At 36.0% G+C, this 23578-nt stretch overlaps 1 protein-coding gene across 6 annotated transcripts in view; it reads right to left on the bottom strand.

Moving 5' to 3' along the window:
- Positions 1-3737: 3737 nt before the first annotated feature.
- UBE2D3 (ubiquitin conjugating enzyme E2 D3) overlaps positions 3738-23578 on the bottom strand; it is a 28998-nt gene continuing 9157 nt past the window's right edge. For 3 of the 6 annotated variants that reach the window (XM_028491695.2, XM_028491696.2, XM_028491694.2), the window contains exons 3-9: positions 17280-17343; positions 17160-17191; positions 10451-10528; positions 9190-9295; positions 6632-6725; positions 6147-6196; positions 3738-4604 (exon numbers count right to left, since the gene is read on the bottom strand). In XM_028491695.2, the coding sequence (XP_028347496.1) occupies positions 6148-6196; positions 6632-6725; positions 9190-9295; positions 10451-10528; positions 17160-17191; positions 17280-17343 (423 nt within the window). In that variant the 3' untranslated portion in view covers positions 3738-4604; position 6147. The remainder of the gene's footprint in view (positions 4605-6146; positions 6197-6631; positions 6726-9189; positions 9296-10450; positions 10529-17159; positions 17192-17279; positions 17344-23578) is intronic. The other 3 variants (XM_028491697.2, XM_028491698.2, XM_055085890.1) reach the window with 1 other exon arrangement.

The following is a 23578-nucleotide window of genomic DNA, read 5'->3' on the forward strand; positions in this document are numbered from 1 at the left end:
GAATAGGAAGTTCCTGAATAGGAAGTTCAGGAGAAATGGCTGGTAGGTCAGCATATCACAATGGTTAACTGTGTCCTTAAAGCAACCAGGGCATGAAAGTACTTCATGGTTTGGCCTTACTTGACAATACTCAAATTTGATATGGTAAACAAGGAATCGAGGTTACATAGAGGCTCAGACAATAGTAAGAATGAAAAGTAGTTATTTCATAAAACCATTTTCTACAATACAGAAAAAAATTAAGAGGGCTCTTAAAATTTTTTAAATACATAATTTCATCCAGAAAGTGTACAACTTGGGAAGAGATAATCGACAACGGAATGTTAAAACAACATATTCCATGTAAAAAAGCAACTATCAGGAACAGTGTGTACCAGAGTTATTCATTAAAAAATTCTTCAAAATGAGGCAAAGAAAGGAACTAGTAGTTTAACAGAGTATCAGGAAAGAATGCAAAATATTGGTTAATTACTGGGGAACTGAAAAAAAACACTCGGCTAACTGCAATCTTCCTAGTCTTCCTAGAACTTTTTGACCTTTCAACACAAGTTCTTCCATAACTTTTATTTTGGAGGGGGAGGGCCTGTCACGTCTTAAAATTCTGGTCCAAATACCCTATTTATTTTTCCATATACTGGGAGAGTAGAAAGTTTTAATAGCTACCTTAGGGTACATTCAGTATCTTCTAAATTCAATGAAGAGTGCTAACACCCTTAACATGACATCTTACGTTTTCAAACCACCTCCCACAGCCCCCCAAAAGCTGCTTAGGCCACAGAATGAGACCAGGGCTCAAATCCTTGTTCAGCTAGGTATCTAGCCAACTTTAGCAGGAAAACTCTTGCACCTGGTTACTCATTTTAACTACTACTTGACTATTGGCTAAATTATGCATACCCAGAATAGTTATAAATTTGAACGTCACTGGGTTAGACTGTTACTCAAATCAATTCACTGTAGGATGTTAATAAATCTTATTAAGTAAACATGTAAATCAACCCACAGTATTAAAAGTATTATGAATTTGTCATTGTTAGAAATTAATACTTGGGCATACAGTATAACAAGTTCTCTTACAGCCATGAAACATCAAGAGTAAAATGAGTAAAATCATCATAGGGTTGGAAGTATCACTGCTGTAGTCTATTACAAGGGAGAACTAGGAACAGCCTTCACCTGGATGGTTTTTCAAAACAGGCCACTGGGTACCATTCCATAGTTTCTCAATCAGTAGGCCTGGAGTGGGGTCTGGTAACTTCCATTTTAGAGAACTTCCCAAATGATACTGATTATTGCTGGTCTTGGGGTCACGTTTTGAGAATCACTGTCCTAAATTCTTTACAGACCATAGTTTTTGTTATAACTGTAAGAAATTCAAAAATAGAACTCACAGTATTAAGTTAAAGTGTGGATTTCACGTTAGCTGGAATTACCGAGTTAAGACCAGAGTGTCTTTAAACACAGACTTTAATGGTAACAATCCTTTAAGCTCTGTTAACCTTAGCTATTACAAGTGTTATGCAGATGTCACTATTAGACAATATTTAGTGACTTGCACTGGGTTCCTCATAAAATAGAGACAAATTCACTTAAAACTGTAATCAACAATCATTTAACAGTTTTGTTATGCCAACACAAAACATGGCTAATTTGAGTCACTTCCAAAATCACTAACACAGCATGATCAGTATCTGAAGTATGTCAACTAAGCCATTAAAAAAAAAAAAAAAGTGAGTGTTTCACTACCCCTGAGACCACCAGTTAACTGTGGTTCATACTTTAAAAAATTGTGAGTACACCCACACAAGAAAGCAGAGTAGTATGTTATTTTTTTTCTTTTAAGTCTGATTATCACATTGCAAACCTGCCCAGGAATAAAAATGAGTCACTTAAAATATAATTTATCATTAACAGGTCAACTGGACTATAATCCCCATAGGTTAAGAGAAACTTAAGTATTTAAAATCTGAGTTATGCATTAAAAGACATAGGAAACAGGAAGAACCAAAATCAATTTTTAATCTAATGATCACTTCAGTCCTATACATGGCACTAGTAATATATATGGGGGGGAAAAGGACAAATTCTTGGATTCTTTTGAAGGTTTCATTGCAGATGATCTCAAGTCCAGTGTTTGTACATTCAAAAATGTTGGTTTTCCAGGTACTTTACTGTTCTCTTAAACCTGGAGAAGCCTTTATGGCTTATTCCCTTAGAAGTGACATACGAAATATAGAAAGCATCAAGTCAAAGATACAGAGAACTGGACACATCTACTAATCATTATGACAATAGTTTAAGGAAGTCATCTCTATAAACACTTAAGGGCTGTCTATGGCTAAAAAGGTCAATCTGAAAGCCAATTAGGAATCCAGAAGCTCTGACAAATATGTTTTATTCGTGGTTGGCTTTTAAGAAAGGATATGCCTACTATAAAAGCTGTTATTTTGAGGGAATCTTAGTATTCTAAAAATAGAGCCAAAAAAAGTTTCTTACCTTGTGGAGAGGTATGTTACTAATTTCTCATTTGTACTTTGAATCCAACAGTTTTAACAGTATGACATCTACCCTTGAATTATTTTTAAAGCAAAAGATAAAATGAAAAATTCACTCATTGGAAAATTGTATAACTGGATTGATATTTCTCAATGAAATGCTTATTACAGAATTAACAAAGCCAAAACATCTTCGGAAGGCATGCATTTCACTTTCAGTTTAGAGAAGAACCTTAAGTCAATAAATCATGTCCAAACTACATATTAAAATGTTTATAAAAATCAAGCTTTAACATTTATTTTATATCTAACTTTCCACATCTGTGCGCAGACAAGTAATAAGATTGCACATAAGTGTAAGCAGTGCAAAAATGTGGAAGTGGAAAAGTCACAGATGTGCTAGAAATTGAATACAGGACTGTAAGAAAGCAATGGACAAATCAAAATAACTAGGAAAAAGTAAAACTATAGGGTCAGAATTAGGAAGGGTGAAGAATGATAATGCCCTTGTTACTACAGAAGTTAAATAAGTGGCACAGATAGCACTTGTCAAACAAAAAATAATCCAATAGCATTGACTTTTATTCATTCATGTTAAGTCACCTGAAATGATATCTGTTGCATTTAAATGCTCATTAATGTAAATGGCTGAACAAATTCATTTTAATGGATACTCACTCCATTAAAAAAAAAAACTCAATATCCCACAGATAAGTCACTTCAACATAGCCTTATGACAACTCCCACACCAAAACAGTACTTTATTTTGTAAATTTTGACCCATTATTACTCCCATGTTATGGTTTTTTCAGCTGTCAAGTGTACAAGGTGAAGAAAAAATTTAGTTAGATGGGGGTTGCACCTGGAAAATAAATTTCTTAAACTTTAGTTAGATGGGGGTTGCACCTGGAAAATAAATTTCTTAAACTCCATATACACGTTTCAAAACTGCTGGGTCCCAAGTCCATCTATGAACTCCCGGGCTGCCAGTATCATGTGCAGCATACTAAAGCTACACTATCTGAATAGCTTATTAATTCTGCATAAATCAGGTCAATCAATGTGTCAACCTGTAACAGACTGCACACTTTTAACTGAACATGGCAAAATATTCACTCTCTAGAACTTTACATCATCATTTGATGTCAAACAATGAAGCAAATCCCAACAGTATATACAAAAAACAGCTTTGCATTTACAAAAGATTGTTTCCCATACTGATTAATCCAGGCAGCTAACTCATTGGTTTATGCAACTTTATTGAAGAAAAATAAATCAATTACTAGCAGAGCTATTAGTTGATCACTCATCCATTGACAACTTGCATCATTTATTCAGTGCTATATTAAACAGTGTATTGGAAGATAGATTAACTAATAGCTCCAAGCCTCCTAACAATTTAAATGAAAATTACAAAATGTTTGAGACCCTATTTTGGAATACAAAGGGTGTTTGACTTCCAATTTCCATTCTCTGTAGAACAAGAACAGGTCATTCCTTTATTGACATGCATAAAATACATCACATTTTCTGTTCTGCTGATGCTATAAATTCAATACCAATTCTCCAGCCACATCAGTTATGAGCATAAAGTATATCATGTAACCTCAAATCTCTAACACTGGAAGGCTTACACAAGAATGGATGCTGCTAGAATAATGCTGCTTCCTTTGATGTGGCAACTGAGCATCCATCTCCCTCCCCCTCTGATGATTCTTCAGCATGTTAGAGCAGTGAGGAATGGTTTTAGTCTCATAACCAAGTTAGAGTGAAGACATTGGCCACATAATACACATGCTCCATTTTTTTAAAAAATTCTGAATCTTGGGCAACTGTTCTCTTGTAACTACTTTACAGTTTCTAAAAGCAGTTATTGTCCAAAGCTGGAAGAACTTAAGTCTTCTCAGATGAGCATGTGAATGAATGGAGGGAGGTAAACAAAAAATAAAATTAAAAAAGATGAGGTCTGATAGGGGAGCAGCCGGATAAGAAAATCAAAAAAGGAACAGTAATTTAAAGTTTATTCCAGCTATAATGCAGGTTATTCTGACTTTAAGGTAGCATCACATGGCATACTTCTGAGTCCATTCCCGAGATATTCTGTTGTACCTGTAAATAAAAAAGATGTTATTTAAAAAGTTAAAATAATTTTTAATACTTAAAAGGGAAGGAAAGAATCTATTTTACCTCTAGACTCACCAGGGAGTGCCACTCACCTTTAATGGCTATGATTAGAATAAAGCCAACAAAGGAAGAAAAAGCACTGGTACTCAAAGCAATGTAGGAAACGAGAACTTTCAATGTCCTAATACACTGAAAGTAGTATTTTAATAAACACATAGAATGGCTAACAAAAATCAAAGACCTTTTCTGTCTCCTACCACTGAGCTAATGTTCTATTAGAAACTCTACAACTGGTACCCATTCCAACAAATTTTAACATTAAAATTTTTTTTTTACAATTCATCAGAACAGCAGATTCTGTACATCTATAGCAATTTCCATTAAAGCCAGACCAAACAATGAACTAAAACATTTTTATCTGAATCCTAGACTTTGAAAAGTTACTTGACCCTGGATATTACCAAAAGAGAAAGAAAATGCCTTTGAGACTTTGGCATAGGCAGAAAACTAAGACACTGGGTAAGGTGATAAAAGAGCAGTAATTTTCAAGATGAGGTGGGTGTGTCATGTGTTAGTCAAAACCACATGTTAAAGTGTGGTGATTGGCGCTAACAAGCCCCACTTGAGACCTGATGAAATGAGACTCTGGGAGTACAACTGGGGGCATCTTTGTTTTAAAAGATCAACAGGTAATTCATACATGAGCAAGGTTATTTATTACTGAGGCAGATCACTAATACTGATAAAATGCTATCAATTTCTCCTTGTATTACAACCATGCCACAGGCTACTTACCCGAACAAATAATGAAGTGGGAAAAAAAAAAAAAAAATAATGAAGTGATAACGTTAAGAAACAAATATATAAAAGGGCATAGGAGAACTTTTGATTTGTATTTACAGTTTGAACTCTATAAAGTATTAACTAACTCCATTTCAAACCGAGAACTAAACATAGTTCAACCATTTTTCTAACTTTAACATATAAAAATTCTTTCCTCCAATTCATGGTTACCTCATTTAAGGATACCTCTTGTAAAGCCAGCACTTTATAACAAAGGTTTTTATTTAGCATACGGGGAGCCACAAAGTATAGTTGACACTAATGCATGCTTGTCAGTAATGAACATTTAGTATAGATGGTGAGGCTTAAAAGTGTTTCTCCCTTACATTGTTATCTCTTGGCAAAATTTTAACCAAGTTACCACGTTCCCTATAGTACTGAAGTTTAAAATATACCAATTTTAAAGTTAAAATTTAAATACTGTAGTAGTTTGAAAAAGAAACTAAAATTTTCTTTTCTTACTGGTGCTAGATAACTGGTTTGCCATGCAAAAATACTCTCAAGCAATAATGACTATTGAGTATACTTTCACGCTAAACAGAGATCAAGCAGTTAAATGTACAGTTTTCAGAAAACTGCCACATCTGTTACCTTTTGTTAGTTAATACAGTGCCTTAACACATGCAGCACTCAAGTGCTGGCAGTACCATGAATAAGCGCACCATAGAGTGCAGATCCTCTTACCCTACAACATAGCGTATTTCTCTGTCCACTCTCTTGCTAACCTATTGTACCTAATTGAACAAGTATACTTAGCATTAATTATAACATACAAAAGTTATAATGGTAAAGTTGTACATAAAGAATTCAATATATTAAAAATTTAGACCAAATTTTTACAACAGTACCGATATATTTTTTCAAAAACATAATTGGGGTGAAGAAAAAATACCTTTCTTTCTCAAAACAAAGTGACAAAACGTTGAACATGTTAGAAAAATAAAACATTTTAGATGGGCTATTTATTGCCACATAAACCAAAACCTAGTAATTAAAAAAAAAAAATCACATTTCAATAACTGGCTTTCTCCACATTTCAACTATCATCTTACCAGAAATAAGCATCAAGTCTTCTTGGCGTTGCCATGACAACTTACAGCAAAGTATAAGCCTAACTCATTAAGAAAAGCCACTTTTTATACTGTTTTCTTAAACTAGTACATACTTACTTATCTCTGTCTGTTTTATAGATCCGTGCAATCTCTGGCACTAGGGGGTCATCTGGGTTTGGATCACATAGCAGTGAACAAATGGATAAAAGAACTGGAAGAAAATAAATGCCTGTTACCCATCATCAGGAATTTGGATATATACAAGTATTTAAAAACATGTATTATAAACCTCAATCTTCAAAAGATTTTTATTAGTTTATAACTTAATCTCCATAAGACAAAGCTTTACAGAGATTCTGCTCTATAGGAGACAAGTTCCTGGTAGGTAAGAAATACTAAAAATAGATCTTTCCTGGAATCAAGTTTACTGATTAGCTATAAAAATCTGCCAAAATCAGGGGTTCTAAGATAGTCAAATGATGCCATATTAGTTTATATAACTTTTTTTTTTTGCTGTGCTGCAAGCCATGTGGGATCTTAGTTCCCCAACCAGGGATCAAACTCGTGCCCCCTGTAGCAGAAGCACAGAGTTCTAACCACTGGACCACCAGGGAATTCCCTGTATTACCTTTTAAAATAGTTAAGTGGTATTAAGAATTTAAGTAACTGGAGTTTCTTGATACTCTGCAGGGTGGGGGGACGTTAAATAAAAATATCTGGGGAACATCTGTGCAGTATTATTCTTAGTTGTTTGCCATGATTAAAAAAAACCACTTTCTGTCCTGCTCTCGGGGGCGTTTCACAAAAATTCACAACTGCCCCCACTGACTGTATGTTTTGTCTCCGTGAATTTATAAGGTAGAGACCATATCCCAAGAGTATTGGTTAAATTTAACAACGCCAAGATCTATTACTAAGTGGGCCTTCAACTCTAGCTCTTACCCTGCCCTGTTCAAAATATCAACTTAAAAGATGTCAAGCATCATGGAACATGTACCTAATTCATTTTGAATGTCTGTTATGTGCCAGACACTGTGCAAGGTTTTTATAAAAGATATAAAAGCTTAAAGTGGTCAAAAGACAACACTATTATCGCACATATAATTTTAAAACCAAGTGTGGGGGCAAATATAAAACTAAACCCACGTTTATAGAAAAAGTGTTCAGTATTACAGTGCATTCCCAACGATGGTGGTTAAAAAAAATAACCTGGAACCTAGTATTAAAGCTTTCTTAATACCAGATTATCTGGTGTTGAGAGCCTGATCTGAAAAGAAACTTGAATGTATCCAAAAGGGTGAAAAATAGGCCTAAAATTATGCCGCACTTGAAAGAATTACAGCAGCATTCACCCAAATTGTTTTTCTTTCTCCCCGCAAAAAGTATTTCCAATCAAATAAAATTTTGGGAACGCTGCCACAGTCCCTTTAAGGAGATTCAAAAGCACTGTACAAACATATGAGAGGCTTTATGATGTCCTGCCTTAAAAAAACGAACAAACAAAACCAGTTTCACTTTGCATTTACCATACTCATAAAAATAAAACTTTTGGTAAAACACTATTAACTATTTCAAGAAACAATTTGGGGAATGCTGCAGTAAGTACTCAGCCAGAAATTGAGAATGCTTCTAGTTAGCTGCTATCCTCAAATATCTGAAATACTGTCATAATTAGCAACATTAAAAACTAATTTTGGGGCTTCCCTGGTGGCGCAGTGGTTGCGCGTCCGCCTGCCGATGCAGGGGAACCGGGTTCGCGCCCCGGTCTGGGAGGATCCCACATGCCGCGGAGCGGCTGGGCCCGTGAGCCATGGCCGCTGGGCCTGCGCGTCCGCAGCCTGTGCTCCGCAACGGGAGAGGCCGCAGCAGAGGGAGGCCCGCATACCACAAAAACAAAACAAAACAAACAAAAAAAAACACTAATTTTGTGTACTAAGGAATGCTAAGCCAATACCAAAAACTGAAAATTACTAAAAGGCAGACTTCCTTCCCATTTAGCAGTTTTGTGTTAGATGATTTTATTTGTGGGGTAAAAGCGACATAAAAGCCACCAGAGTCATTCAAAGAGTAAGAGATGGAGAGACACTCCATCTCCATCTGGGATACTGACATGGAGACTGGACAACCTATTAAAGATGTCACATAATGGATCCCTATTAAAGTAGAAGAGCAGAATTTATCTACAGACCTTCCCAAGACTATACATTTTAGACTATTATTAGGTAGGAACAACCTACCATGATCACCAAACACCTAACTAAAGGTTTTTTAAAAAGGTTTTTTATCTAAAAAATAATAAACACAGGAAAGCAAAATCACAATATTTCTATAAGAAAGCTCAAGTTCCAAAAGCTCTGTTAACTTTCGGTATATCATTTTAGCTAAAAGGCAACGAGTGAATGAGATGTGCAGGTGGCTTGGGATTGAAAAATACTGCAGAAATCAATTAAAATAAACGTTGCTACTGTTATTTGCAAATAATGCCCCCCCCATTTGAATGTTAACTTCTTCCCACAAAATGTTTTTAAATCAATACTGCTAAAAGAGCAAAAATGATGTAACTTCTTGTTCCTTTCCCCACCTTTATCAAAAAGTTGTCATTATAAAAATACTCAGAGAAGTAGGCTCAAAATTAGAAAATCAGCCTCTCAAGACTTTCTTTAAAACTATTTTACCTTTAGAAATAGTTAAAGCAGGAGACCACTGTGATCTTAGAATATCGAGACAAATGCTGCCATTACTGTTAATATTTGGATGATAAATTCTTGTTGTAAATGCAACCTAAAAACAAAAACAAAAACTTTAGGTATTTTTCCCAAATAAAAACAAGCACCCTAAACTTTGCCAGAAGACTTTAGCAAGACTCAAAATACTGTTAAAATTCTAAAAAATCAAATAGCTAAAACCTAATTAATACACCTAAAAGGACCAAATATTACAGAAACTGGTTTCTATATTCTGACCAAGATCCCTCAGGGGCTTCCCTATTTTTAATTAAAATGGAAAACACAACTGTGGGGCAAAAATTTTATTGTCAATGATATGGTGGGTTGTTCTGAAGGTTAACTTTTGGCCCTACCATATCATGAGTATCAAAGAGCCATTTGAAGGGTATTTAACATTCACTTAAACATAAGAAATTTCCAAATGTAAACCACAACACACAGGCCAGCTCATTTAAGGCATCGATGAGCCTCCATTTCCACTGTACATAAAAAACACAAATTTGAATCACAAAGGCATTTCATCTAAAATAACTGTCATACTGCACCTATAATTGTGAAGATAGTTTTAGTGTAGTGCCAATGTTCTATATATATTATCTTCCATAGTTATTCATACAGATTGAGTTTATCTCAATGGCTCTGAAAAGTTAAGGACCACATGCTTTTAATAACTATAAACCAGTCACCCCAGTGCATTAAGCAACTCTTGAGTTTTGATAAATTTACTGTTACGTGTGCAAGCTCAAAGCCCAAAATGTATTACAGTCTGTCTAAACCCCAATACAAATATGGTATACTTTTTAGCAAAATGTGAAAATGCATACTGAAGTTGGATATTTGGAAGCCTAGTATTATAAGACACTAGGGGTAATAATCCAAATCTGTATAAGCACAATAAAGGGGAAAATAAAAAAAGCTTTCACATGGTATATTTGAGCCTTGCAACATTAAGGATACGGCAATTCTCACCTCCATTTACAAAGTTCAAATCCAGATTTAGCTGCTCTTTTAACTAAAGGTTAAGAGTCAGCATTCAACATCAGTGATTCAACTCAATATATACATTCAGCCTCAATTATTCTTATTCACTATACATTCATATCAATTTAGCCTTGACTTACACAGAACCCTAATTTCTAAGAATTAGAAATTCTTATTTCTGAAATAGAACACAAATCTATACTCACAGATTTGGAAGGGAAATACTTGCCTTAGGTGGTTTGAAGGGGTAGTCTGTAGGAAAATGAATTGTCAAAAAGAATACACCGCCTTGATATGGGCTGTCATTCTGTGAAAAGAAAAATATGCTTAACTCTGCTATTTTAAATGTTATTGCTAGATAATTCATGTAACATTTCTATTTTCTAAGCATTTCTTTAATATGAAGCAAAATTACCTATTTACACTGCAAGAGTCTAAATTATTCCACAATGAAGTTCGTATTAATGAAAAAAATCACAATATTTACTATAGAACAATGAACCCTAATTTACTTAGATCCTACTTTATGGAAGTTAAAGAAATTTAGAAAAAATTACCCAGAAACACAAGGTTCTAGACCCCAATTCTTACAAAGTATACTCAGCAATAAAAGTCTACATAATAATGTACCAAATTATAACTTGAAAATATAAGTTTACATTTATTTGTAGAATATTTCTTCTAATGATAGTCATACATACACAAATGGCTTTGTACCTCAACAGGCTATTCTGGTTACTGGCAAACCAAAAAGTTAGGTCTTATAGGTAACATAACAACTCCCTTCAGTAGGAGGAGAACAGAAACAGAATATGTTTTTAAAGAAAGTTTAGTTCCCAACTGGCTCCTCAAAATTCTCATTTAAAAACCATGAAGTCTTGGGACTTGCCTGGTGGCACAGTGTTTTAAGAATCTGCCTGCCAATGCAGGGAACACGGGTTCGAGCTCTGGTCCAGGAAGATCCCACATGCCACGGAGCAACTAAGCCCCTGCACCACAACTACTGAAGCCCATGTGCTTAGAGCCCGTGCTCCGCAACAAGAGAAGTCACCACAATGAGAAGCCCGCGCACCACGATGAAGACTAGCACCCGCTCGCTGCAACTAGAGAAAGCCCGCGCAGCAACGAAGACCCAATGCAGCCAAAAATAAAAAAAATAAATTAAAAAATAAAAACCATGAAGTCTTTTCTTCAAAAGCACACTACTGAGTTCTCTACAGCCAATCAATACACAGGATTACTAGATTTGGAAAACTGTGGAATGTTTGTTTGGTCCATTTCAACAGAAAATACAAAATTTTAAGCTATAGCACTACTTTTTCTCCTCAGCTGTCTTGCTCACTTTGAGTATGAAGAACACCTCAGTAAATAAATACTATACAATGTTAGTATGAAAAGTAACATCTGGGAGAAACTTGCTAGTATTTTACATTTAATTTATTAACCAATAAAAGGAAAAAGATATTGTTCCCATTTTATGAGTTGAGTAAAAACAGGACTTGAAATAACTTAGTGAAGTATACAATTGGTACATGATAGAACCAGGATTCAAACCCAGGTCTTCTGAAGACGGCTGCTCGACTCGGATCAAAGAATGATGACAAAAGATGGTGATCCAGTCAAGGATTTTAAGGTCAAAGTTTTTTTTAAAAAAAGGGATTGCATAATTGTCTCTGGATATGCAAAGAGCCAACCTGAAGACATGTTTGAAAATTTGCAGTAATTGAGTTATTACCAACACCTATTCCTCTCCATTTGAGTGAGGATGTATACAGCACTAATCTGAGCCTTTTTCTATGCCCACTCCATATGTGAGGCAAATAACCTTCACAGGTCTGACGCTCTAAGTTCATTTAATCCCCAGACCTCTGTAAAATAATTAAACATTAGTTGAATTACTTTAACTCCGCTGTTCTATTTACTAAGTATATGTAAGGGACACAGAACAATTTCTTATCTTGGTGAGCTTACAGTCTGGTAAAGAGACATACAGTGAAATGTTATAGCTATTATGAAAAATGAACAAGGGTATATACCTGGGCAAAGGAGAAACGTTAACTTACTGATAATCAAGTTCAAAGAAACATGACTATTAAATGAAAGTACTACTCTCTAAGTCTTTCCTACTCCCAAGTCCCTCCTTTTCATAGTGCCTACAAAAAATTTTCATTCAAAAAACTAAGACTGCAAAACAGCATTTGAGAAGTACAGAAAAACAAATCAAAGCAAGGCACCAGAATGTGATCCAAACTTATTAGACCAATGTATCACTGTTAAATAATAAAGCTACATTAACTGGAAATAGATGCTTCAAACAGCATACCCTTTTACAAAACAGGCTCATAACTGAAGATATATGTTTGTACTGAGTACAGTTAACAATTTAAGGGTAACCCCAAAACATTAAGTTTTCATTAGAGCTAATTCCAAAAGTTCTGCTTAAGCTTTCATTCCAAGTTTCATACAATCAAGCACTGTATCTGACTTTCTTAAAGGCAGTCTAACAGTAAGATTTAGGCGAAGCCAAATTTCATTTCACTTTTTCAAAAAAAAAGAACTTACAGAATGAAAACATTTCAATGTTACAAATTAACACTAAAATTCCAGCAAATAAGAGGAAAAACTGGTAAAAACCATATATGATATCTAAAGGTAACCAAACTATGTCATCTGAAAAAATTGAAGCTTGTATCAAATTTACCATAAATTGACAGCAAACAAATACACCAAGAAAAACAAAAAGGAATACACTGATCAGCAAACTGACCCAATCTTAGAAATCCAGAATACATATTGTGTCTCTTTTTTAGAAACCTTCTACCCTGGTTTTGCTCAAATTTGTCCAAGTTGCTCCTCCCTCAGTGTCTGTACTCTTCCCCTAAGGCAACGATAATGTATTGGTATTCCTACGGATCCATCTTCTGCTTCTATCTCCTGTCCCACACTTATTTTGGTAACTCTGGAATCTCTAGTGTAGTTATTCATTCCAGGACATATATACAAATGCCTATTGAATATTTCTACTTGGATGTCTCATGTGTCAAAGACTCAAACCACAATCGTGAAGCCACAAACTAGAATCTCATCACTGATTCTTTCCCATCTCCTCACAGTAGTTACCAAATGTTAAAGACCCTTGAAGTCTCCTGAACCAGACTCCTCTCCTTTATACCCACTGCTTTAGTTCAAGATCTTACTATCTTTTGTCTACATTATGGCAATGGTTTCCTATTGGTAGGATTCCTGCCTTCACTCTGGCTTCCCTCCAATTTATGCCTCACCCTAATGCTGAAGTAGTCTTTTCAAGGTACAAGTTACTCTCCAGCTTGAAATCTAGCACAGCTTTCAAGATTAAAGTTCAAACTCCTGTGCTTTAATGATCTGATTTCCACCCATCTAGTTAGTCTCATCTTCCACCTCTTCTCCAGAATACACTCTCTGTATTGCACATAAAATAAATATGTTTCACATCTCCTTTTTCTCCTGTTTCTTTCCCTACTTGGAATATTCTTCCTTACCCACAGGACCCTACCTATACTATAGGGTCCATCTTGTGCTTAAATGTCTTAAAAAAGACAAATTAAAACAGATAAATAATACAGCCCTCCCTTTAGTACAAACTGAAGACTGTCCTTCTTAAAGTATCTTGTTCTGTACACTATTATCCAACATAATTTTAACTTCCTTACTTGTATATTCCTCTTACACTAGACTATAAAGCTCCTTAAAGAGTAAGGTACTAAAGAGGAGTTTTCACATATTATTAGCCTTTGCAGGAAAAACATAATAAATTGAAAATTTCACCCTTATGTAACAATAAAACAATACCCACTGCTTTAGTTCAAGATCTTACTTCAGATGGACCAAATATTTTACTTCAGATGGTTTTTGTATCTGATTCTGCTCAGGCTGCCAACAGTTACATTATTCACCCATACGGTACTTTCTTCTATGGCTATATATCATAGAATAGATGGAAGTTAATGTGGTTCTCAAAATAATTTCAACAATGTCTTTCTGCCAGCTCCATTTATAATTTAAAAAAAGTCAAGCACATAAATATCAGAAACAATAGGTAAGGAAGTTAGTTTCTCCTCACTGCATCAATTCTTCATGGAAATTTCCCTTAACATAGCACAAAATAACCAACAAAAGTTTAAAAACCACATAACGAGCAACACTGCCACCTTCTTTCAACGGTTTATTGTTATCGGCATTTGTGCTTCCGCAGTATCTTGCCTTCAGAAAGAATAAGCTAGCACGTAGTTTTGAAGAACCAAGCATTTTTGTTCAATCATCAAGAACATTTCCTTACTATAATCCACCAAAATCCAATAGTAATTCTGTCATGAAACCTCAATTAGACGCTCCACACCTTAGAAAGTCAGAAATCTTTAGTTCTGTGACACTGCCATCACTTTGACCTAAGAAGCACTCCAAAGCACAAGTAATTCTGTTAACGTTTATTCTTCCAGCAAATCTGCAATTTATGGATTGTTATGCCACCACTAGCCCTACTGTTTTGGGTCACATCTGCATGCCACTTAGGGTAGGCATACTAACAAAATAATAATATCTAATCAAACTGTGACGTTCTGTCATAAAGATGCAGTCAAAAGCCAAAACAGCATGGTTGTTTCATTGATACACTTCATAGTAAGGATAATCGTTAACCATTTACAAGCTGGCATCTAAACTTAGGTGCTTACTTACAAAGCGCGCAGTTAAAATCTGCACTTTGGGTGAGTTTTTATAACTTTTGACTCATTCCTGAAATTACCCAACAGTGAAAATTAACCTCCTTAGAAAACGAGTACATTTCAGAGACTAATGTTACTAAAGCAGAACTATACTGTTATGGTATAAATGTATTTTTTGCTCTTGTTAATCAGGGAATATTTAAATAGTTCTGCAAATCAAATATTTGTTTTCAAAAGCAGAAAACTGCTATTCCTTTATATTAAAAGGCTGCTGAAAAAAATTAGCAAAGCATAGCCATAATCTGAAATACATATAAATGAAAAATGTTTCCTGAAAATAAAAGCAAATTAACAGCTGAAAAATTCTTCAGGATAAGCAATCTTCTATTCTGTGGAAAATTACTAACAAACTCCTCAATTATGCTTCACTTTGATTTACTATAGGTCTATTCCTTACCTTTTGGAAAGGAATAAATAAAATAACGAAGTCTCAAAAGTCAAGCAGAAAAACATTACACTGATTTAAGAGTTGGTTTCTTATGCACACCATCCAATTTTAAGTCTTGACTAACAACTTTTTTGTGCTTTATTAGTACAGACAACTAATTTTTCTAATGAGACTATCTTAAAGCACTATGAATCAAAGATAAGCTTTATTTGGTATAGATATGGCAAGGCATTTTACTGAATTCTTTGCTTTGAAAATTGGTGATCTATAATGGGAAAATTCTAGAAGTTGCAACTGTAAGTGCCTAAGTGGACCTGGTAGAAATTGTGGCAGACACACATTTTCTGAAGAAAGGAGGCAGCTGCTACTCCACCCCACGCTTGGAGAAGGAGGTCTAGTCAGAGGGCTTTTATGTGAAGATTGTCAACGTGTAAAACACTGTGTGGGTCGGGACCTCCCTGGCGGTCCAGTGGTTAACACTCTTCGCTTCCGCTGCAGGGGGCACGGGTTTGATCCCTGGTCAGGGCCAAAAAGTAAAACTTTGTATGGGCCAAACTGGGTAAGCCATGAGTTACTTAACTATGTGCATTTAAGGGGGGCGGGCGAGGTGGGGGCGGGAATCACAGTTTTGTCACCAATTAGACAAAAGCAAGCACTTAAAACAGTAAAAACAGACCTTGAGGTAACTGGAAACAACCCTGACTCTGGAGTTTTTTCATTAGGATCTCAATCACAGACACATCTCAAATTGTTAAACTAAATATCCCCCCTCTATGTGATTTACAATCAGAACTGTTGAATAAACACTTGCTAAACCAACCCACCCACTGGCTAGCTTTTTTTTCCAAGGGCATTTCTTCTTTTAGAATTATAAATATCTACTTACTGACCATTATCTCACCTAGTACATTACTGCCAGTTATGTTGAGATTAAAATACCAAAAGGGGGAAGAAAGCAGAAAATTCAGTAACACACACACACCCCCCTCAGAACAGGAATCCTTAGGTGCCTTCCAAGTCAAAAAAAAAATGTTAAGTATTGTTCAAGATAGTCTTACCCCAGGATGTTTTACTGTGCTCTAATTCTGTAAACTCTTAGATGGTATCTATAATTCTGAATATTCAATTATCCAGCACATACAGTCTCTTATCTAACCAGGACAGAAAGGAATTTTGCTGTATTCAAAATATCACTTTCTAAGGACTTCCCTGACGGTGCAGTGGTTAAGACTCCACACTCCCAATGCGGGAGGCCCGGGTTCAATCCCTGCTCAGGGAACTAAGATCCCATATGCCGCATGGCATGGCCAAAATATAATAAAACAAAATATCACTATCTACCTAAAAATATTCAAATTTTACATGAAACTAAAGCTCTATAAAAACTCAAATATCAAAATAATACAATTAAGCTAGATTTTACGCAGCTACAAGAAGAGAGTAAGATCTTTGAGTAATATCATGGTACAGCCAGAAAACTAATGGGCTGTAAGTCAGGAAGCTCTGTGACAATACTTTACATTGCTATGAAAGAAAATTAGATTGGAAGAGATATTTGATAGGTCATAGAAAAGCTATACATACTCTAGAACCTGAACACAGGGACAGACACTTACAGTATACTTAACTAATGTTACCAACTATTTCTTTCAAAAGCAGTGCAACAACTATGGCATAGCTCAAATAAAATTACAATGTAATAAAATAAAGCTAAAGGCTCAGTTAAAAATTACTAACTACATCAATGCTGGATTTTAATTAGAAGCAAAAACTTAATTCTCAGTACTTACAGGTCCCATAATTGTGGCTTGCCAATGAAACACTAGAAAAAGAAAACACTCTTGTTATTATCTAAAAATACACAAGCTTTTTAGAAACTAACCATAAAAATCAACTTGAAAATTACTTACTATCATCCCCAACTGGACCTGCAGAACATTGTGCTGGAGGGTCACGGGCCAAATCACTAAGTTCCTACACCAAGACAGAAAATGCTGGATCATGTAACCATAATAGAAAACACAAGCAAGTAAAGACAGTCGTCTGCTTCCAGTTATTTTTACACCATTCTTTAAGGGACATATAATCACAAATTACATCAACAATACATTCTATTAGGAAAGAAAACATAAGTAACCCTAGTCCAGTTTCTGGGACACACTAGGCACAGTTATTTTATGGACACATACCAAGACAATCATCTCGGCTAGGGGTTCATAAAAGCACACACACACATCGCTATGAAGTTTTACTACAGACATATACCTCGTTTTCCCATGCTTCACGGATATGGGGTGGGGGTGGGTTTGTTTTGTTAAAACAAATAGAAGGGCCGCGGCTACCTGTGCCATCTTCCTAACAGCACCTGCTCACTTTGTGTCTTGTATCCTATTTTGATAATTCCTGCAATATTTCAAACCCTCTACCAGTAAAGAAAGATTACAACTTGCTGAAGATCCAGACGATTAGTGTTTAGTAATAAAGTATTTTTAAATTAAGGTACATTTTTAAAGACATAATGCTATTGTACACTTAATAGACTACAGTAGTGTAAACATTAACTTTTATACGCACTGGGAAACCAAAAAAAAAAACCAAACAAACAAACAAAAAAAACACATGTGACTTGCTTTATTGTGATACTCGCTTTATTTGGGTGGTCTGGAACCAAACCCTCAATATCCTTGAGATGTGCCTGTACATGAACAAAAGCTGTCCTCTTTCTTACAAAATGAAAAAGTTGTAATCAGACACTTTCCTAGGTTAAGAACTTAGGGCAGTTACCAATATTCATGTTATTTGCTGAGCTTTCAGACCATCTCAGAGGCTCTGTCTTAAATACTGTCTGCTGTCGTAAGTACGCTGCTTTTTCTGAACCACACTCCCCAGTGACCACATTTTCTCATTCAAAAATCTCTTATGGGGCTAGGTAAGTACCCCTTTTGGTTTGATCTCCTTATCCCTCAATTCAACCTTGTCTTTTACTCAACATTGAGTATATCTCTGGAAAAACTACCTCTCCAAGTAGAAAAGCATTGTGCTCTTAGCAAAACAAGCAGTATCCACAATTCCATTTGACCTTATATTTCCAACATAAGTGTAATTTAGCCCTTCCATGACTTGTGCATAACCCATACGGATAATCTAGTAAGAAAACAGAGTTGCTTCTTTACAAGTTTAAAAAAATTTATGATACAGCTTTATCTCCATATACCTATGTATAAATTCCTACAGTATAGGGATCTATAGACCTTTGAGATAATAATGGACTTCTAAGAAAAAGGCGGTGAATACACTGCAGGAAGACAGAGCAAATATTTGCCTTTACTATGGGCAAAATAATGCACTTCAGAAAACAGCCAAGTGTTCAGGAATATCAGTCTAGATTCACTCCATTAAAAAAAAAAGATCAATGCAGCAGAATTGTCCTTGGGGGGGTAATCATTTTGCAATATACATATATCAAATTATTATGCTGCACATCTATTACATTATATCTCAAAAATAAAACTGGGACAAAGGAGTGCCTTGATATACACTTTGCCAATTTGCTTCTGAATCTCAAACTATGACTGCTTATAAGGTTATCAAGGCAGCCAGGGAATCCCAAGAGTCACAATCTTAAGATGACTGGAAGATCAGATCAGACATTTATGCTTGCCCATGTAAATATACCTCATTTGTTCAACATATTTAAAGAAAGGGGGAGGGGCTTCCCTGGTGGCGCAGCGGTTGCGCGTCCACCTGCCGATGCAGGGGAACCGGGTTCGCGCCCCGGTCTGGGAGGATCCCACATGCCGCGGAGCGGCTGGGCCCGTGAGCCATGGCCGCTGAGCCTGCGCGTCCGGAGCCTGTGCTCCGCAACGGGCGAGGCCACAGCAGAGGGAGGCCCGCATACCACAAAAAAAAAAAAAAAAAAAAGAAAGGGGGAAAATTCATTCCAGACACTTATATTCTGATCACTACTAATTACAGAAGCTCTTATCCCAGAGTTAAGCAACTAGTTAAAAGAAAGTGAAACTATGCACAGCTTTACCTTAGAACTGAATCATAGTTTTTTGAGTAAAAAAAATATAGTGGCAGCTTGAACTAATCAACTATCCAAATGACTTTTTCATAGGCCAGATCAACTCTCATAAAGCATTTATTTGCATTCCATGATCAGCCACTTTATTATAATGGCAAGCTACTTCAATACCATCTCAAGGTACTTTACTGCAGATAAGGATTGAGCATAGTCTAACTGATAAGAAGAGAACTTTTTTCCATGTTCCAAAATTTATTTAACAAGTTCTGTTGTTTAAATGATCCACCAAAAAAAGATAAACCAGAAGCTAACTTATGCAGGCTATCTACCTCTGCCAGAACATAAGGGTCCAAAGAAGTCTGTTTTAAGATTAAAAACTTACCTGTTCCAAACCACCCTCCCCGCTTTCCTACACAATGATAAAGGTGTGAATTTTCAAAAATGCTACTAAAACCAAACAAAAACTTGCACATACAATTCAAATGCTCAAATATAGCATCATGAAATAAGGACAATGAATATGCACCTCCCTCAATATGGATTATCAGTCTGGAGTCTCACTTTTAATCCAATTTATTTTTTTTTTTATTTTTATTTTTTTTGGGGTATGGGGGCCTCCCCCTGCTGCGGCCTCTCCCGTTGCGGAGCATAGGCTCCGGAGCGTAGGCCCAGTGGCCATGGCTCACGGGCCCAGCAGCTCCGCGACACGTGGGATCCTCCCAGACCGGGGCGCGAACCCGGTTCCCCTGCATCGGCAGGCGGACGCGCAACCACTGCGCCACCAGGGAAGCCCTTAATCCAATTTAGACCCACTATTTCCTAGGCTTATTTCCTCATCTCTAAAACACAATAGAAATGCCTGTTGTTACAGAACTTTTGAAAGAATGAATAAGATAAAGTATGTACTTCAGAACACTATCTGACATATAATGTATTAGGTGCTCAGCAAGCAGACCACCCACCTTGAAGGGAAGATTTCCTAGACAGGCACTCAAATCACTTGTTTACTAAACAAAAGCAAAACTGCTTTATAAATAGGCTACTTATTATAGCCTTAGCTTATTTAAATCTTTTGCCTATGTGATGAATTTTTATGCTTAGTTGTCTACAACATACTCTTCTAGCAATTATATGGCTCATGCTATGATATACATTAATAATACAAGGTCAGCAATTCGAGGGCTATTTGTGGATAGGGTTTTAAAGAAACCATGTTATTGAGTCGTATGAAATTACTAATACTTGACCATTTCTGAACTGCAATTTCATGTGGTTCTACCTAAAACTGTCTGGTAAGCATGTGAACTCAAATATTACTAAAATGAGTTTCTTACACGGATCTACCCCAAATTTATGTACTTTTCTGTACTTAAACACTTTTACATATGTTGATGATAAGAAAAATATCTAGCATTTTAAAATTAAAAAGTAATTTAATGATGGGTGGTCTAACGAAATACCCAAGTGATGTTGAAACAACTTCATAAAGTTCAGGAATCTATAAAGCTGACCTAGAATATATCAACATCCTACTTCGAAGTTGCACATTTTATGAAAAATCTAAGAAAACATTTTTTAACGAGTCTTCCTGCACATGGACATCTCCGAATCACTCAGCCTCTATATGCTGACATTTTCACTCCTTTACAGTGAACGTATAATTTCAGAGAGCACTGAATTTCAGCTCTTCACTCCCGTAACTTCAGGCTCTTATTCCCCTCAGATAATTTCTAAATGCCTTATTTTCCAAGTTCTCCATGACTAAGACACCTCTTAAGTAATACTCAAAGATCTAATATTCGGCCAAGTATGTACCAAAATCGACTTTAAAGTCAACATAAAAAAATGACCTAAAGTAATTTTAAGAATCAAAATATCTTTTAAATCATATACCAGCACTTACCTCAAAGATGCCAACTAATTCTCATGACATTATTATGTCCATAGCAGAAGCAAATAAGATATAAGAATATCTTAGCAGTGAAAATATATGAGAAAAAGCATAAGAAGTCATCTCAGATGCTCTTCCATGCACCACTGTCTACTCAAACCCTCTTCTCCTACTTTCCTGGAAATGCTTTTCTCATACTCCACAGGTATGATTGTAGTGTTGGGGTGACTGTCAGCCACCATTAACCAACTACTCAGAAAGGGTAATCATAGAATTTTGTTCCATCTATCCCTACCCAAGATTTTCAAACTGAAGCTGGAAAGGACACTTTTTCCTTCTCTAATCAGGAGCTGTAAGGATGTGACCCAGAGCTACTGGCAGGCATATGCCCTGAAATTACATGGTGAGTCCAAAGAAAAAGAGGCCACACTGGGCAGTAGAGATAAAGAACTAACTTGGCATACAGATACACAATTTCAGTTCCTGAGGTTGTAGCTTGCTCTAATTCCTACAGTTACTGCTTTGATTGTTAACCACCCCAGTTTTCTTCAAGGGGCGGGGGCAGCAAACACAGAGTAAGGAGAGATCCACTCTAAGCAGAGTGCTACCTGGGCCCCATTACCAATTATACACATTTTATCCCACGAAATGTGTTGCTTTAATCTTGCTGTAAAACATGTAAGAAATATAAATGAAGTCAAGTCTCAAAATGAAACTAGAGGAAGCAGGGAGAAATCATGTGGCTTACCTAGTAAAGAGTTAAACTTTCAATAACAGGAACTAAAGATTAACTTAAATCCATTTCTAAAATAAAAAGTGTAATATCAGCTCAAGTTTCACCCAACAAAGCATTTATTCATTTATATGAAGACTACCTTTTTTGGTGTCAAGCATGTTAGGTCTGTAAATACCAAGATAGAACATGAATGCCTCCCCCTATAGACTGAGCTAAAAAAAAAAAGCAGACATAATACAAAACCAAAAAATTATATTTCAAACAACCTGAGTGCTTAAAGTAAAGGCATTCAACTGCTTTGTGAATTATGAAAAGGTTATCATTAACCTTGCCTGGGTTTAAAACAGTGACATTTGAACTGGGTCTTGATGGAAGGATAAGCATTCAAGGTAGAGAAGCTAATTCAAAGCCAGGGGTGTGAGAGAAAACAGGCTGTAAAAACCTGCTTGTAGTTCGGTATACCAGAGACACAACAGGGTACCGGTAAGGGAGCAGCAGATGTGGCTAGAAAGGTTAATCAGGGCTGGATCTTTTGAGAGTCGTGAATATTATGGCAAAGACTATTCCACAGCCAATGGGAAGTCACTGATTTTTAAGCAGGAATAGTTTTTAAGCAGGAGTAAGACGAATGAGATTTGGATTTTTTGATGTACTAGCAGTAGTACACTAGGAGTGATTGACTTTTTAAATTATTAATCCTAAAAGCAGCCATGTATTTGTGTACCTAGCTTGATAGTTAAGCTTAAACATTTTTACTATACCTCTTTCAGATTTTAAGTTTTGCAGATATAACAGAAGATCTCTCATGTACTCCCCAGATGCCCTTCCCTTTCCCTGACAGGAGGTTAACAGTATCCTAAATTTGGTTTCTGCCATTTCTCCACCTTTTCATACACTACTGCACATGTATATAGCATTGTTTGTGACAAGGTCAAGGACTTCTAAGAACATGATGAACTACTGACCCTCTATCCCCCCAATACACATGCCCACACAAAATTTTACTTAATTTATGGGATGTCAAAGGCCCTCCTCAACCTCCAAATTGTAGGAATACCTACTACAAAGGATGTATGAGTAGATAACTACATTAGGAAACTATAGCAGTAATTCAGGTGAGAGAAGAACATAAACTAAGTCACTGGGGATGAAAAATATCTTAAAACACTGATTACTTTACCCTTACAACCACCTTATGGAAATAGGTCTCATCTCCATTTTACATTAGTGCCCCCCACTTAAGAGGGGAAAGGAAAGACTGAGTTCAAATACAGGACATGCTGTGCTTCAGGATGGGTAGGAAAGCAAGTAGTGTATCTACTAGATAACCTGAAAAATAGGTCCAGGGATACATTTAAGGCTGCTTTCTCAAAAGAGTGTCCTTGCATCAAAGATGTATTTAAGTTAAAGAATTTGATATGGTATTTGGCAAACTGGAGAAAAAAAATTTCAGTCACACCAACCCAACTCTTCATCAAGACCACTGAAATAAGAAAATAGTTGGCAGGGGAGTTTGGCAAACACTAGCTAAATGCTCCGCTCACCTTGAAAGGAC

Source organism: Physeter macrocephalus, chromosome 7 (genome assembly GCF_002837175.3).
Source record: "Physeter macrocephalus isolate SW-GA chromosome 7, ASM283717v5, whole genome shotgun sequence".
Classification (NCBI taxonomy): Eukaryota; Metazoa; Chordata; class Mammalia; order Artiodactyla; family Physeteridae; genus Physeter; species Physeter macrocephalus.